Source organism: Micromys minutus, assembly GCF_963924665.1.
Source record: "Micromys minutus genome assembly, chromosome: 8".
Lineage (NCBI taxonomy): Eukaryota > Metazoa > Chordata > Mammalia > Rodentia > Muridae > Micromys > Micromys minutus.
Genome location: NC_137977.1, coordinates 69,915,992 through 69,933,837, shown reverse-complemented (window position 1 = coordinate 69,933,837; position 17,846 = coordinate 69,915,992). Strand labels below are relative to the sequence as shown.

The 17,846-nt window shown below is 37.0% G+C and overlaps 1 protein-coding gene across 2 annotated transcripts in view; it reads right to left on the bottom strand.

Annotated features, from left to right (window-relative positions):
* The window catches only part of NETO1 (neuropilin and tolloid like 1), a gene marked incomplete at both ends in the record, with an annotated part of 104,506 nt that overhangs the window by 25,607 nt on the left and 61,053 nt on the right, over positions 1-17,846 (bottom strand). The window contains 2 exons of one of the 2 annotated variants that reach the window (XM_080920156.1): positions 10,659-10,786; positions 10,902-10,943. The exons of the other annotated variant lie outside the window; for it this stretch is intronic. Coding sequence (XP_080776282.1) covers positions 10,659-10,786; positions 10,902-10,943 — 170 coding nt within the window. The remainder of the gene's footprint in view (positions 1-10,658; positions 10,787-10,901; positions 10,944-17,846) is intronic. 2 annotated transcript variants of the gene reach the window in all.

The window sequence follows — 17,846 nt, the reverse complement described above, 5'->3', positions numbered from 1 at the left end:
GTTCGGTGTTCATCATACATTTATTGACTATCCATAATTCCAACATGATTTTAGGCGCTGTGGATCATAATTACGTACACATTCTACTGTCAGTGTTTGATCATTTGATTATTTCAGATAACTCGCAAAGCAAGCTATGACATAAATCCCAAGAACAAGAAGTGTGGGACAATGAATTGTAGGTCTGTGTGAGGTACAACTGAGCTGTGCTGGCTCAGACCAGGTCACCCTGATGTAATAATGAGAAGACACAGAGGAATATGAGCAAATGGATGGAATTATCAGGAGGGCTGGAGTTCTACTCTTATTTTCATGCAACATAGATCTGTGGGGCTCCAGCCTTGACCAAAGAAGCTTCTTGTTGCTATGGGTAACAGACTCAGTAACATATTGCTGTCCAAGGTACTGAATGCCCGTGCAAGTGCTCAGTTGTGACTTGGTGTTCCTCTCCTGTGTAGCAGGCTCAGGACACATTGCAGCAGACAGAAGAAGCACAGAGAAGGGGGTGGACAGGAGGAATGTGAACCGCTGTTCTCTGTCCATGACATAAGTACGTGGACTCACAGCAGCAGTAGTGGCTTACTGTAGAAACCAACTCAATTACAAAAATCCATTATGGCTATGGGGAAGTGGGACTCTCAAGACTCAGCCCCTGCTGCGGTGCTATTGATGGTCTCTGGGGGAGGAATAATCATTCTTCCTTAGGCATGTAACATGTGGCCTCACCTACACCTCAGGAGATAACCCAATGACTATTCACATGCATGCATCAAATTGGAATTGGAAGGTTGAAATAAATAAATCAATAAATAATAAGCAAGCAAACTACAAAGATATGAAGTTGGGAAAGTGTGCTGTGGGTGTCTTAGGGACAGTTAGACTGGATAAGGGGCAGAGATATGATCAAGTAAATCTATGCCTGTGAAAATTTCAAACAATAAATAAAATTATGAAAAAAAAGAATCTGAAGAATGTGAACTCTGCCAAATTTTTGCCATGTACCGTGTGTCTTTTACATACTCGAATGAAATGCATCTTAAAATTAGTCAGTTTTCTCAGGTAATTCTTATTAGTAAGCTGGAGCAAGGAATAAAATCATAACTTGCTTAAGAAAAATAATCAAATCAATGTGAGTTCCTGAAACAGAAACCAAGCTCTGTCTTTTAGATTCTTTTCACGTTCCTTTGGTATCTCCTGAATAAAAGACATCAATCTGAAAATTCTATAAAAGACAAATGAGAATCTGCTGATTTTCAGAAGATAACAAATATGATAAATAGTTGGAATACATGTATATTACAAAATACCCCACAATATCCCTAGTATAGTTTATCATCTGTCAAAAGAACACGCAAATTCAAGGAAGAAATACAGTTTTACCAGCAAGAGATGCATCCACAAGAATACCTGACACAATACAGTCCCCTTTTTGAAATACAACATAAAAATGACCATGGCTATCACTAATTTTACAACATTTAACAACAAAACTTTTTCACCCACAAAAATAAAAATGATGACTGATCATGATTAACTGAATCAGGAGGAAAAATAAGGTTTTCATTTGACTATTTGAAGTCCAAATATGTTGTGACATAGTATGTCTAAACACATTTCCAAATCCTTATACTGCAAGCAGAAACATATATTGAAATAGTAATTTTTTATTATTGGAGAGGACTCTGTGTGATCTATTATCAATCACTTGCCCAGAAATCAATTATTTTGTGCAGTTTCTTAAGCAACATGAGATGTAAATGTCACTTTTATTTTGTCAAAGGATGGAATGAGATGAGACTCATACACAAACAGACTGTGCTAAACCCAGAGAATTCTTTTTCTCTTGGTTTAGCTATCCCTTGGCCTAGGCCTGGAATATTCAATCTAATATTCCTAGCTTCCTGATTCAATTCAGCTTCTCTCCGCATCTGATATCAGTTGCTCTGCTTAGCCTCATACTAACTTTGGCAATGCCTTCTAATCTTCTGGTTCCTTCTCAATCTCTGACTCATTCTGTCTTCACTTTTGTCTAGATTGTTCTCTCTGTCCCACTAAAACTTTCTCAGTAAAACACACACACACACACACACACACACACACACACACACACACACACACACACCTTTTTCTCTCCCTGCATCTTTCTTCATCAGTGTCTCTCCTTTCTGTTCTCACGAGAGTTGGTCATATCCTTTGTCCAACTCATTCTGTCAAATCTTTCTGTGATTCTTCATTTTGTTTGCCCCTCAATTAAGTATCACTTTCAAACACAGCTGCTTCCTTCCACAATCTAGCCTTACCTACCTTATTAAAGATTAAAGGTGTGTACTAAGAGGATGTCTGTATTCCAGACAGAGGAATTACTGGGATATTTTTCCAGCTTTGTCACACAGACCTAGAAGGTCTTTTTGTTTCATCCCTTGCCAGAGATAGATGTTGCTGGATTAAATTTTTCTCTACTATCAGATTTATGCAAGAGTTTTTTTTAAGATAAAGAGAACTGGGATTCAGGAAAGCCAAGTTTTTTACTTTTATTTTTTGAAGTCATATGGACTGTCACTTTTATAATTTTATCTTTGTATAGGTTTGAATTTAAATCTGCTTGACACCAACCTGCCAAGTACCTTCATTGCATCTCATGCAGTTTTATGGAAAACTTTTAGAAAATGTTCATATGTCATAAATTCCAAAGGGGAGGTTATCATCTTAGGAAAAACTAACCTTAACAAAATTGGAAAAAAGGGCAGAAACCCCTAAAGGCTACTATTTCCATTTTTCTAAATAAGTTCAAAAACCTGTTGATGAAGATGCCAATGAAACTCAGATAAGTGAAATCCATCCTCAACAACAAGAAAACATCTGCTGGAATCACTATCCCTGACCTCACACTATATTACAAGGCAATTGTGCTGAAAACTGCATGGTACTGATACAGAAATAGGCACATGGATCAATGGAATAGAATAGAAGATCCAGAAATGAGCCCTTATATATATGGTCACCTGATTTTTGACAAAGGAGCTGTAAACATTCAATGGAAAAAGGACAGCCTATTCAACAAATGGTGTTGGTCCAACTGGCACTCAGCATGCAGAAAAATAAAAATAGACTCTTTCTTATCTCCTTGTACAAAGCTCAAGTGTAAGTGGATCAAAGATCTCTACATTAAACCAGGTACACTGAAACTATTAGATGAGAAACTAGGGAAAACCTTAGAATTCATAGGCACAGGAGAAAATTTCCTGAACAGAACACCAATGGCTCGAGCTCTAAGGTCAAAGATTGACAAATGGGACTTAATGAAATTGCAAAGTTTCTGTAAGGCTAAAGACACTGTCAAGAAAATGAAATGGCAGCCAACAGAGTGGGAAAAGATCTTTTCCAACCCACCGTCAGATAGAGGCCTAAAATCCAAGGTATAAAAAGAACTCAAAAAGCTAGACACCAGAGAATCAAACAACCATATTAAAAAATGGAGTACAGAGTTAAACAAAAAGTTCTCAATCAAAGAATATTGAATGGCTGAGAAACATCTAAGGAAGTGTTCAACATTCTTACCCATCAGGGAAATGCAAATCAAAACAACCCTGAGATTCCACCTCACAACAGTCAGATTGGCCAAGATCCAAAACTCAGATGACAGCATATGCTGGTGAGGATGTGGAGAAAGAGGAACACTTCTCCACTGTTGGTGGGATTGTAAACAGATACAACCACTCCGGAAATCAGTCTGGCGATTCCTCAAAAAATTGGACATAGTACTATCTGAAGATTCAGCTATTCCACTTCTGGGCATATACCCCAGAGACACTCAAATATACAACAAAGACACATGCACCACAATGTTCAAAGCAGCTCTATTTATAATAGCCAGAAGCTGGAAAGAACCCAGATTTCCTTCAGTAGATGAATGGATACAAAAATTGTGGTACATTTACACAATGGAGTACTACTCAGCTATCAGAAACAATGACTTTATGAAATTCTTAAGAAAATGGATGCATCTAGAGAATATCATCCTAAGTGAGATAACCCAGTCACAAAAGAACAGACATAATATGCAGTCCCTGATAATGGGATACTAACCCCAGAAAGCTCAGAACACCCCAGAAACAAGTCACAGACTGTGTGAAGTTCAAGGAAACCAAAGTAGGTCAGCTTTTCACCCTGCGTATGCATTAGTTCAGCTACACTGCTTTATGGGATTGTGTTGCTTTGGCTGTGATCTGAGAATGGTGCCTTTATTTTATGTTTGTGGACCAAGATCTTACTTTCAAGACAACAACTATGCTTTTCATATTGTTTCAGCTTTTAACACTGTTTTTATGTTTTAAAGGCCCTGTACTCTGATTAGCTTTTAATTTTCATCAAACTCCCCTAATTTCACAACTGTTTCTGTTCAAAGGGGTTTCTGATAAAGAACAGCTAAGAACACAGACATAGAAAAACAAATTATGCATTTTAACTATTTGTCTGAACCTCCCAGATGTGGATTAAATAAATAAATTAAAAATGTGTCCCTTGAAAGGACTTACTACCTTACACACACACACAGTAAAGCTAAAGCTACTGTGCAGTTTTGTAATGGCATTGCAGTTAGAAAATCAGAGTGCATACTTGGTCAAGCAAGTTTGACTTTGGACATTATGCAACGTGTCTGCACTATCTCGGTAGTCACTGCTGTCATGTTTTTATGATGAGCCGTCATGGGCAATGTCTGCCATCTCAGATGCTTCCTTATCTTAAAGGCTCTCCTCACCCACAGAGACATCTTAATAAAAAAACTAGACAACTACTTTCACTGGATTCTTCATGAACATACTAGAAGCATTTATGATCATTTTGAACTTCAATTTTTGTGTTTAATAGGAAAATAAAGTGTAAGGCATTTGGTTCACAAGAATGGAAGCTGTTTATTCATAAACTAAAATTCTTCCAAAACATTCTGATCGAGATTTATTTTCACTAACTAGAGACTCTGTCATATAATTGAAAATCTCTCTCAAATTTTCAGAAGTACCTTCCTGGCACTGGAGGACAACTGCCAACAGCTTCCCATAAATGTTGGTCCAAATCCCTTGTCATTTTGTGTAATTTTCTGAGAATAAACATAGCTATTTTTATATTCAGGAAGAGATGAAAAAAAAGGAATAATTTTAATATCAAAAATAATACTTGAGGGTCTTTTAACTATGTGAAAATTTGTAAGTGTATATCTTAAGTGTAATATGGTAGATATTTCATATAATTATATTTCCTTTAAAAAATTAATCCAGGGTCTGAAAAATAGTTCAGTGTTTAAAAACACTTTCTGAGCTTACAGAAAAGACCCAAATTCAGTTCCCTGCACTAACCACTAGTGAACACTAATCACTGGTGTAACATAACCACTTGTACATCCAGCTCAAAGCAATGTAATCCCTTCTGTCTTCTAAGAGTGCCTGCACTCATATGAGCACAGATACACACACACACACACACAGACACACACACACGAGCATACATGCACACACATCAATATGTATGTGAATAAAAGTCAAACACATGATTATAAAAATAAACCAAGCAAACACTGAATATCAGCTATATCTATGACTTCAGTTATATTGAGAAACTTTTAATTCATTCTACAAGGTTGGGTTCAAGCCAAATGTGCACTCTGAATTTCTTATCATACAAACACCTTAATATAAAGAAGTTTCATTTTAAACAGTTTTAAGGTGAGCATTATGACTGAAATTAGCGTTTAAGATTTGTGACATAACGACTCCAAGAAAAGACTTATTTCAGGGAGCAAACAAGAAAGTAAGAAAAAGTGCCTCTATTCCCTCTGTGAAGGAAGGCCAAGGGAAATGATCAACAGAATAATATATAACTCTAGTGAAATAGTCAGATCCAAATCTCTTCTCAGTGAATCATTTTGATGTGTTTTCCTTTTTAATCAATCACAAAGGGCTGGAACTGACAGGATGATTTATTGAAAAAGACATAGGCAATTTCAGAACATATAGACCATTTCTGGTAGTATCTATTTTCCAAATTGCAGTGATACAAAAGGCAATGCTGGGTTTACATGCAAAGCAAGTAAATGTAGCTGAAATTAAGTAATTCATTGCAAAGAAAATTGAAATCTAGCTGTTCCGAAGCTCCTCCCCTGTGTCATTAAGATATGTAAAGCTAGGACTGAGGCAATCAGTTGGCTCTCAATAAAATTTTATTCACAATAAATAAATGTTTAGTCATCTCTGGTCTGCCATATCTTATTTACGAATTCAAGACAACTGGACATCTTAATATTTGAACCACAGTCTAAAAGAATATACCTAGGGCTTTCTGGCTGCTGTTTTTGACTGGGAAGCTCAGAGTTTTATCAGATAGAATATTAAAAGAAATTGGAAGTTTGAAAAGTCTTCACTTGGGAAACATAAATAATACTATTTTCTAAAATGTTAAAATAGTCAACAACAGATCTTGAGATGAAGATGATAAATTGGTGCTTAAACAGTTATAAAAATAGAGAAACATTTGAGTAGCTTTTATATTCTTACATTCTACAACTAATATTACATTTTAAAACTTGTACTGTAACTCTCATTGGCTATTATTTACTACATTAACATTTCAGTTTTTAATGGTCTCATAATATGAAATGACGAAGGCAGACTCAGTCCCTAAAACCCTTGATAGTCTTCTGTCTTCAGCTCTACTCATTACCCAGAATTTATTGCATTTACCTTCTAATGTTATATATAAAATGTCATCAGGTTTAGTCTGTGTATTAATGCACAAACCCCAGATTAGAAGGACTCTGGATTTAAATTTAATTATCTTTTTAAAGTCTGCAATTCCATGGTCTTGGACTTCCAAGACCAATAACACTATTCATGCCTGTGCCTACCGTCATGCTGAGGAAGTCCCCTTGCTCCCCTGACTTCATGGCTTTCTTCATGGTCAGTAAAGAAACCTCTGCTTTTAAGGGCTCTGTGATTATATCAGACTCAGTCAGGCCACTTCCCATTGCTCAGTGGCACCTGAACGATAGTTTCCCTGGTATCTATCAAGCATCCTTTACCAGATGACTTCATTTAATGTAACCAGATATGTGTTTCTTTGATACACATAAAGGTTAGAACTGGGGCTGGAAACTATTCGGGTCTCATAAGCTCCTGTCCCTGACACATAGGTCACCATATAAAACATTGCTAACAGCATGATTTTTTAAAATGAAATACTGACTTATTTTTCCTTTTTCCATATTGATTTGACTATTAGCAGATTCACAATATTTTGAGTTTGTATAAAAATTAACTTTAATTGGAAATAAGAGAAATAATATGTAGCTATCAAAAGGTAGATCTTTATTCTCCCCAAACATTAATGATTCACTCTCTTTGGCACATGTTTGGTGACACTTGAGTCTAGCTACTATCTCCTTGGGTAAATTGGATCTTTTTCCTGGTTATAATGGCTCTGTAATATCAGGCTGGCCCAGGAGTTTTGAGATTACTGACCTTTTTTCAGCCCTGCTAGTAGCTAGCCAAATGTCTGAGCAAGTCACAAACACATATTTATGGGATTTGGATTTTAATAGGACTTTCATATGATGTCAGCCAAAAATTACTTGATGTAATTATTATGCAAGACCCCTGCCAAATTCTGCTCTCATTCTGTCCCTGGAATATCATTTGATCCTGATCACAGAACCCTAAGTATATCGAATTAATAGCTGCTTATCTCTCATTTCAAATAGACAGAGTCCAGTTCCTAAGAAAATATAGATTGGGGATATTGCTGTTATGCTTTTTCTTTCTAAATACAGTTTAGCTTAAGCATTATATGAGTCTTCCAAATATTAATTGTAAGAAGTTATATTGTCATCTATTTATAGATTATAAAATGTATTGTACCTCTCTTTATCTCTCCATTACCCTGTCTTACCCACTCCTCACTTTACTGCCCCTTTCCAAGTACTCTGCTCCCCCAGATTCATGCAACTTTTTAAAGGAGCAATTTTAGTTAAAGTTGCTGGCAGTAAGAGGAGTAATAGGCTATTTCACTAGACCATGGTCAGTTTCAAAATAGCTACAAAAGAAGAAAGTTACATAACCTTTTCTGGAAACCATTAGCTGCCATTAGCGCCTCAGGAAACTTTGAGTCTACCCCAGGCAGAGTTGAATGGGTAATGGTTCCTTTTTGCAGGTTCTACATTCCACTTAATGTGGTAATCAACAAATACCTAAAGCTTAGCCCTCTTAGAATTCAGGTTTAAATCCTTACCATCATTTGTCTCGCATTATTCCCCATGGTGACCATTTTCTAGATAAGATCTACAACTGTACCTAGTACCTTTTCTACGACCTTGTTCTAGAATCTCCATGCATAAAGTCTGCTCACAGAAGTATGTTTGTAGCCCATGTTTAACTCCAAAAGGCTTGTCTGTCCCTTTGTAAGTGGCCCCATCATGAATGGATTTCCAAATGTGATCGTCTCTGTTTTTTTTGGAGGGGTGCTGATGGATCAAGTTTATAATTAAAGTGGTTATCTACATTAATAAAGAAGATATTATCACATTTCCTAATTGTCAAATGCTAAGGAAGAACCTGCAGTACATATAAATTCTAATCCTATCATGTAAACTTTTAGCAACTTCATTGTGTACTGTGGTAGGGTCAGGAGATACCATTCAAAAAGTTACAGTGAGCCAATTCAAGCCTGACTTATGCTTTGATAGTTTATGTTCATAATTACTAGGATATCCACAAAAATAGGAAGCCTACATGGGCTGAAAACTTTGTTCCTTGGTTTTCTTTACAGCATCCAATTTCACTTCCTGTCTTCTCAGCCTCTAATTGAACAGAAAAAGGATGTTACAATGGCTCCATCCTAGTTCATCTCTGCAGGAAGCATTCCCTTTGGGTCACAGACTTCCAGATTCTGTGACAGGCAGGTGCATGAGGCATTGTTGTGCAGAGACTACACAAAAGACAGCTTACTTGCCATCTGGAAGAAGGAGGCGTGTGTTTTCACTCCACTTTAACACTGAAGTGGTAAGTGCAGCTAAAGACAGCAAGGTGCTGCGTGCACTTCCTGTTTATGAAGGTTGGCTTTTGAAAAAGATTCTCATTCATAAAGGTGGAAAAAAAAACAAGCACTTTCCTGAGAATCCAAAAATTCTGTAGCAGATAAACTTAGATATCTAATCATCCAGGTGAGTGGTTATGACTTTAGATTATAAATACTGGTTATTTTTTTAAAATTCCTTCTGGTATCAAGGTTTGAATCCAGGGGCTGGGCCACAGGCCAGGCAAGGGCTCTATTGCCAAGCCTTTTGCCTTTGTTTATGAGATAAAGTCTCACTAACTTGTCAGTCTAGGTTTGTACACTCACTCCCTCTGTAGTCTAAGCTAACCTTGAAGTGAAGTGGCAAGCAACAGGAAAAAATAAAAATAAAAGGAAAAGAAAAGCAGTGTCTAAATTGTTAAAAGGGAAGACTTTTTTTTTTTTTTTAGTTTTTCAGGTGCAAAGAGAATTGTAACTATCAGAGCTGTAATTGGACTGTGGTTTCTCAGTTTCTCCCAATCCAAGGCTCAGTAGCTACATGCTTGGAAAATAAGTAAGTCTCACATATATATATAATTCAAGAAGTACTTTGGTTGTTGATAAGCTAGTACTTCTTGGAGGGCAAACTCCCTTCGAGTTCTAAAGAGAAAAGACAGTGGCATTATTTATTGCTCACTTAATATCCCACCACCAAATTCTGTGGTATCTTTCCAATTATTTCCCGCAGTAGCTGCTTGAAAGAGTAAATTCAGTCATGGACTCGCTGTCTTCTCCCACCCTCAGCTTCTGCTCATGCCAGTCTACATACCTTACCTTCCCACGTGTTTCTAAATTTCATCTTTAACATCCAAATCCAGTCACATTCTCTTTCTGTTTCCCTTCCTTAATATCACTAAGCATTTGGGATAAAGTCTCCATTCTCTGGAACTACCCACAGAGATTAGACCTTACAGGATTGCCTCCCTCCATGCTACTGAGTTAATTCCTGAAAGGTTTTCAGTCTTCTCTGCACATAAAGTCTCCAGTGCACACCATGTTGTTTTGCGGACCTTCATACTGTCTCGTTCCTACATTCTGTTTCTCGTGCCGTTCTCATGAGACCCTGGCTACCACTGTCTTTTCTCTTTATGTTGTCCTTTCCTTCAAACTTTCCTTATCTACAGCTTGGAATCAGATCTTTTTCTTGGCTGGTTTCTTTACATATATGTTTTGGTACTTAATATAGAAAACATGAGGAATAAGTATAGAGTAAGTATGTGCACATTTGTCTTGGAGTACACAGGCACATGTGAATGACTGTATGAAGGTTAGAGGTCAGATTTACAAATTCGTTCTCATGTTTCACTTATACTTTTCTGAAGACAAAGTAACTTTGACTTGCTTCAGGGTCTCTCGTTCTCCTCTGCACAATCTGTTCACCAGGTTCCACACTGCTGTTTGTGCTAGCAAGTTAGGTTGAACAGGTGAACACAAGTCTCATTTCCAAGCATAGGAAGCTAATTGCTAGCTAACAGTACATTCAACTCATGCTTCAGCACTACGAGAAAACGTGAGAACTAGATGTTTTTCAAGTCCACTCTTTCGCCTTTGGGACTGACCTTGGATCTTGGTGGGGCTCGGATGTACCATTTGCAATCCACGGCTTCACTGGCAGAAGCTTTGCCTTCCTTCAGAATCTGTATGGACTCCACAATTCCTTCTGGGCCGCCCATCTCAAACTCACACGCTAAAGAATGAGATGTCAAACACACACAAAGAATGTGCTTGAGTAATAAACCCAAAGTATATGTCATGACAGAAAACAAAGGCTCTGGACATTATCAAATTTCTCTTTTACCAACCTGGCAATGGTTTCAAAACTCCAAGGTCCTTAAAGTCGGGATCTTAAAAATTAAAAAAAAATGACAATTAGTTCTGTTCTGCATGAACTTCTTATATTGATATTGAGTAATATTCCATTCCAGAAAGTAGCCTGCATGTACATTTGAAAAATTTAAGTGAGATAATAAAAAGTGCATACTAAGGTTAATTCATAAATTTCAAGTGTATGTCAACACAACTGTTTATTGCTTCTGTCTCTTTCTCACTACAATGGGAGCTGTTTGAAACGTTCAGCAATATTACTGTATCATATACTCAGACTCATGATATGCTTTTTTTAATACTATATCCACATGGAAGTCATGATTTAAATCACTTTCATATATTATAGATATAACTTATGTTCCAGTTCAAAAAATGGTACCATTGTGGAAACACATTCTTGTCTGGTGGGGTTAGCAGCTCTGACATCATGTATCAAGGTGAACACAGCCCCTTCCCTCTAGTTGAAAGATTTGCCCTGTTTTCCTGCAGTCTCTGCCTCTCAAGGTGCTGTCTTTTATAGTACTCCCTAGTTCTCTACTTTAAAAAGTTTTTTCTCCTGTCTTTTTCTGTGAACCGAGTTTCACGAACCCCTCTCGCTTTGCTTCTTTCCATGAGTCATGAGAAGCTGGACTTTTCATAAGTTTTCTAAGTGTCCTCGTTATAAGACACAAACCATGTCCTCATACCCCTTTCCTGTATTTGACTGCAAAGCTCCCAGACTATGCTGTGAGCCTGAAGAAGACATCTGTGAATTTTTCCCCTTGATACACAAGACATTTGTAGCTTTATTTTTACATTGGAGATCTCCCAAAATCATATGCAATAGACTACTTCATTACTGAGAGGCCCAATGGTCAGAACATGCCAACTGAGACAACAAGCTGAATGAAACACACCCCATATGAGGAAAATTCCTCTGATTTGACACAGTATATGCCCATGGAGCCTGGCCTGATTGAACTGGATTTTCTGTTACCTGGGGTAAAGTTACCAATGGCTAGCCTGTACAATCAGAGACTTCCAGTAATTTCAAATTAGTTGTGGAGTTTAACATGCCTTTCCTGTAATAATATTTGTACTGGATAAAAAATCTTGCTGAGTTTAGAATACTTTATAAAATACCTTTCAATGATGAACTTGAATTGCCATATGAAAGGTTGTTGCTCATTTATGGCAAGAATTAGGGGCACACCTTAAGACCATGTGAGTTTCTTTGATATCAGAGTCTAGTGTACTACATCTTGAAGGGCTCATGCCTTTGAACATAAGCATATGCAGGCAAGTATTAATGGTTTCCATCGGTTGCTATTCATGTGAACTGTTGGCAGTGGGAAATGCAGTATTAACCATGGCATTCCCCAATTGTATCAAGCATTTTCATTCAACTTGTTATAAAGACTACTTGAATTTATGTAGGCATGCTGAATCAAGAACAAAACATTTTTAATTAATAGACCATTATGTTTAGAACTACTTAAAAGTAACTTTTTAAAAATTTTATGGGACAAAATGATGTATGTATATAATTTCGAAGAAAAACACAGGGAAAATGCATATATATCATTTACATTAAACTATCAGCAGTAATGTTTTCTTCCTTCAGCACCAAAGGGCATCTCATTATTGTTTTTCAATAAACATGTATTAAGTGTTTATGTAAACTTACTCATTTTTTCACCATTAAGTCGTCACTTACCACTAGACTTACTCTTCTTAGAGAAAATTTAGGGTTGGGGTAAGAGCCAATTATAATTTCCTTCTTTCTTTCTTACTTACTTTCTTTCTTTCCTTCTTTCTTTCTTTCTTTCTTTCTTTCTTTCTTTCTTTCTTTCTTTCTTACTTTCTTTCTTTCGTTTTTTGGAGTAGACTGAGGTTGTATGTGAGTGTGACCCAGCACCACTCCAGAACCAGAAAGTGAAGTATCTCTACAAACTCAAGGACACAATAGTCTGCACAAGTTCTAGGGCTAAGTGAGGTAAGTAAGGCTTTGTCTCAAGAAGTAATAACGAAAAAAATCAAGAATATGCATGCAAGGTCTAGCTCATTTAAGTAGCATATTTGGGGAATTTGGGGTGAAGCCATGAGTTTAATTCTCAGCAGCAGCAACAAAACTTGTTTACCAAGGCTTTCCACCTCATATATGTAGATTTTTCTTATTCATTTTCCCCTTTTTACTCTTTGGCCTCTTCTTTAAAATCTCTCTTATTAATGTACATTATTACCTTCATAATCAGAAGCTTCCAACTCCACATGGTCATACTTTTGGGGGAAATCTATTTTCCAGTTCAAATAAAAAAAAACCCACACTTGTCATTTTCATATCTAAGACTACCCCAGGTTGCTATGAAAGTTAGTGCTGGGAAATAAAACCTTATTTTTGTTTCATATAAGTGACGATAGTAGCAATGACTTAAGATATTTCTGAAAATTGTTTTTTGCAGTTCGGTTTTCAAAAACTATAATTATAAATTCCTCATACAGTCTGCAACCAAACAGTTGGTCAAAGACACATTTGAAAGAGCCTGAACTGGATTTAAGAATATAAAGTTTGATTGATTGTTCAGGGTTATTTGGCGGCAATGACACAGATTATTAAGCCAATGCATCATAAAGTTGAACATAATAAGCAGTCTGTAGTCTCTCAAATGTCTCTCTCAAAACAGGTTCTCCATGAAGAAACCTGAATCGGTTTTAACCATGTAAATGACCTCGTGATGGTTACTCCACATCCCACTGTCCTCTGGGACTGATCACAGCTCTCCATGCATTCTTCATGTACCCTGGAGGGGAGACCACAGGTTTCCTGCTCTGTCCCCACCACTCTTCTTCCTCTGATAGTACAATCTCATAAAACTTTCCCAAACATCCCAAAGAGAACATGCTGTCTCTCATTTTCTTTTGCAGTTGTTGTTTTTATGAGAGTTTGCAGTCATTTTTCACTGTGCTTAGGTTTTTACTAACAATCTACTTCCTTTCCGTGAGCTCATGACAAATTAAACTCTATGATGTAACATGTCTATTTAGGATTTATAGCATTGTAGATGGTCAATAATGTCAACGAATTAAGCATAATTATATATGTACAGAAATTTATAAATGTGCAGATCTTTATTCCTACTTCATTGTTCTGTATGCACATACGTTTGCAAATTTTTATACTTTAGCTTTTGATATCAATATAGAGGGTTAGGCTGCTCCTAGACAGGCTTTTACTGTAAAAGCATCAATGTAGGTGCTCTGTGAAAGATTACTTCATGCTGACATTTGTTTCTCAGGCATGTAGTCATGCCTTGTTCACTCAGCCTTTCACAAGTGCATGTTTGCATGTTTTCATGTAAAAATTCTGGTCCAAAACACAATAAGAAAAGTGTAAATTTGGCAGATGCGTTTATAGGACCTTGTAGAATTTGAAGAAAATTTTTAGATTCTTTTTCTATCATGGTCAGTCTTGAAGCAATGTCTATTAAATAGTTCTTACTCTGTCAGAATCTTTAGCAAAGTGAGTTTTGTGCAGGACATACATGCTCTATACACAAACATACATGATCTATGAAGGCAACTGAAGGAAACACAACATGTTATGAACATCAAACTCTGTATGATGACGTAAGTATCACTAAAAGGAGACCATTTGCTGGTGTTTCCAAAGATGCCCTAAGGTGGAGCACCTTTGCTTACAAATACACACATGTTCATAAACTAGCTCACTTTCATTGGCAGCTACTGTCTTCAGTGCTCTTCCCGGTAGCAACTGTGGCATCACGGTATTCTAGGTGCTACAGAGCTACGCTGAGCTGGAAACTGCACTCTTGCCTCTACACGAAGCACAGCACGTATTAATACTTTCTGCCCATGTTTTAAATCTGCTTCTCCATCTGTGTGTTTTCATATCTATATAGACTGAAACATTTCATAAAGTCTTATGGATTAGTTTTTGTAAGTCTAGTTGTTCAAAAACTTGATTGAATTGTTTACCTTAAAATGGAAGAAAATGTGTTCCTCTAATGTCTCTCCTCTGGTAAAAACAGATACTTTTCTTATAAAAGTGAAAATAAAAGGCTTCCTCCTTTGCATCTATACATTCTTCTCAAAGGGCAAAAGGATGAATACATTGCAGTTTGAATGGGTTTCTTCTTTATGAAAGATATAGAAACTACATAAAATGGCATTACATCACAGTTTACTTAAGTCTCACAAAGATTATAGATGGATTTTGCAGGAATTTAGATGAATACAGTATGATGTTTGTACTGTGCTCTTGGATAATAGTACAAGTCTTCGTAAATACCTAAGAACTCTGGAATCCAGTCCTAGATGTTTACACGTATCATCATTACCTCTTCAAACGCCAGATATCACTGAGCAAATCAGAGGGGACATTCCTGAAGCAGATCACAGGATAAACAACTGTGGTCCCTGAGAATCACACACAGAGACACACAAAAGGCTCAACAATGGAGCTGCACATCCAACCTTTGCTGAAGGCATGCTGGACAGAGATCGCTGAGAGAAAACAGGACTGTGCTGTAGCCACACTTTTACCATTACAGCAATTCCCGGACTAAAGATTTAGCTCAAACAAGAAGGCAGAGTTCGAGCTTGGTAATGTAGCATTGTGCTTGTGTGCTCTAGAGCCGAATGGATGGGGTTGTTCATCAGGTTTTCCTAGAATTTTATCAGTACTAAGTATGCAGGAGTCAGCAAGAAAGACCATTTGTCTGAATGTTTAATAATAAATGCAAGCTATATTAAATACAGGAAATGTCATTTAATTTTAAAACTTATATGCTGTATGGATTGTACTGAAGGTCTATTTGTATCGACTGTACAAAACCCATGATGTTTCAGACAATTGGTTCTTAGCAAGGAGACAAGATGGCATCAAAACCCACAGCAGCTGTATCCATGGTACCTTAAGAGGTACAAGTTTATATAACATTCTTTGAAGAATCTCAGAATAATATCTACACTGAGTATCTGAGCCCTGGAGAAAATGTCTTAACAATCTCCAGTGTGAAATGCGAACTAGCAATAAGACATCATGGCCGTGAATTTTCTGGTCTACTGGTTCTCTTTAGAAAATCACTTTCACAGTTGTTTTTGCTGTGAAGTGATGTGTGTGTGTGTGTTTCTCTAGAAACATCAGTTTTGCTTGATAGAAAACTTATAATTATTCAGATTTAAATACTTGCCAGAATTTTTCTTGAAAATGAACAAAATGAATCTGCGGACTGGAAGAAAAACAACAGGCAGCATTGCCAATGATAAAGTCCAACATTCCCAGGAAGAGGAAGCTTTTGCCACTGTGTGCCTGACAGCTTCCTCATATTTGGGGAAATTTAAAGGGAGGTGGTTATTGACATGAGAAAATATGACTTCTGATATTTCTGAACTAACTGTCAATATTTGTTAACTCTGAACAGTAGCAATCTGGAGACTGCCCAGCACACACTGAAAGTCTCTTGATGTCACTGCAAGGGTCTGACCAGGTACATGGTTTATAGGAAGAATTACATTAATACAGTTAATGTATCAGAATACAAAACTCAACAACATAGCTTCATTGTTCTAATCATGAATAACCACGTTAAAACTGTCACTAGATGATGCTTCATGTGACAATAACCACTAATATTTAAAAAGATCATTAAAGTATTTTCATGTTAACCACCAAACATCTCTATGAAGTTGGATTCTCTGTAAAACCATCATGAACAAAGAATAATACCGTTTGTTAAGCAGATGTGAAATCCAGTCATCTAAGAATCAGGGCATTTCATTTGTAAAAATATAAAAGCAATGCCATTTTTCACTAATGTGTCAATGATATTTTAAAGTATACTCTGTATTCTATGTCAATAATTGGCTTACTGGCATAATATTTTCATGATTTATAAGCAGATCTTTAAAATATATTCTCAATTTAATTGGATAGTTTGACTTTCTTTTTAAGGCGTTGAAGTTTATTAGAGAGGAATGACCAGCAGTCTTCAAACCCATACCCTTGCCAGTGTCTCATGCACTTCCCTTCCCCCAAAACACAAAATGTCAAGTGAGCAGTGGAGACCTGAAGATGCTCCTTCTGCTGTCTCCATAGATTTTTCTATGTCATGAGCAACTTATTGTAAAGTGCTGTTCAGATGGCTGACTATGAACATGTCACAGGCTTTCCTCTAAGTGGTGGTTGACAAATCCACACACACAAATGCTGTAATCAACTGAAGCCTTAGGCAGCATCTGTGTTTTCTTTGTAATCTTGAAGAAAGTCCCGAGGCTTTCCTGGAGCTGTTTCCTTAACTATATTAACAGGAGATCTTATGGTTTAGCTTGTACAACACAAATATGCCAGTTTCCAACAGAACTCAATGATGTTGACTTGAAGAAAATGGGGCTATGTGACACAGTTAATACTACATCTGTCTGAGTTAGGGTTTTACTGCTGTGAACAGACATCACGACCAAGGCGATTCTTATAAGAACAACATTTAATTGGAGCTGATTGACAGGTTTAGGTCTCAGTCCATTATTATCAAGGCAGGAGCAGGGCAGAGTCCAAGCAGGCATGATGCAGGGGAGCTGAGAGTTCTACAACTTCATCTGAAGGCCACAAGGAAAAGACTGGCTTCCAGGCTTCTAAATACCCTAAGATGAGGGTATTAAAGCGCACTTCCATAGTGACACACCTACTCCAACAAGGCAACATTTCTAAATAGTGACAGCAAACAAAGCTAGGAATACTTAAACTACCACAATATCTAAAGCTTTTCCGATATAAGAATCAAAGTTGATATGTTCTTACTTTTATATTTCAAATTCCTAATAGCTCCCTCTCCTCCTCTCACTTCCTCCCTTTCCCACTTCCTCCCTTTTCCATTTCCTTTCTTCCTCCCTCCCTCTCTTTCTCCCTCCCTCCCTCCCTC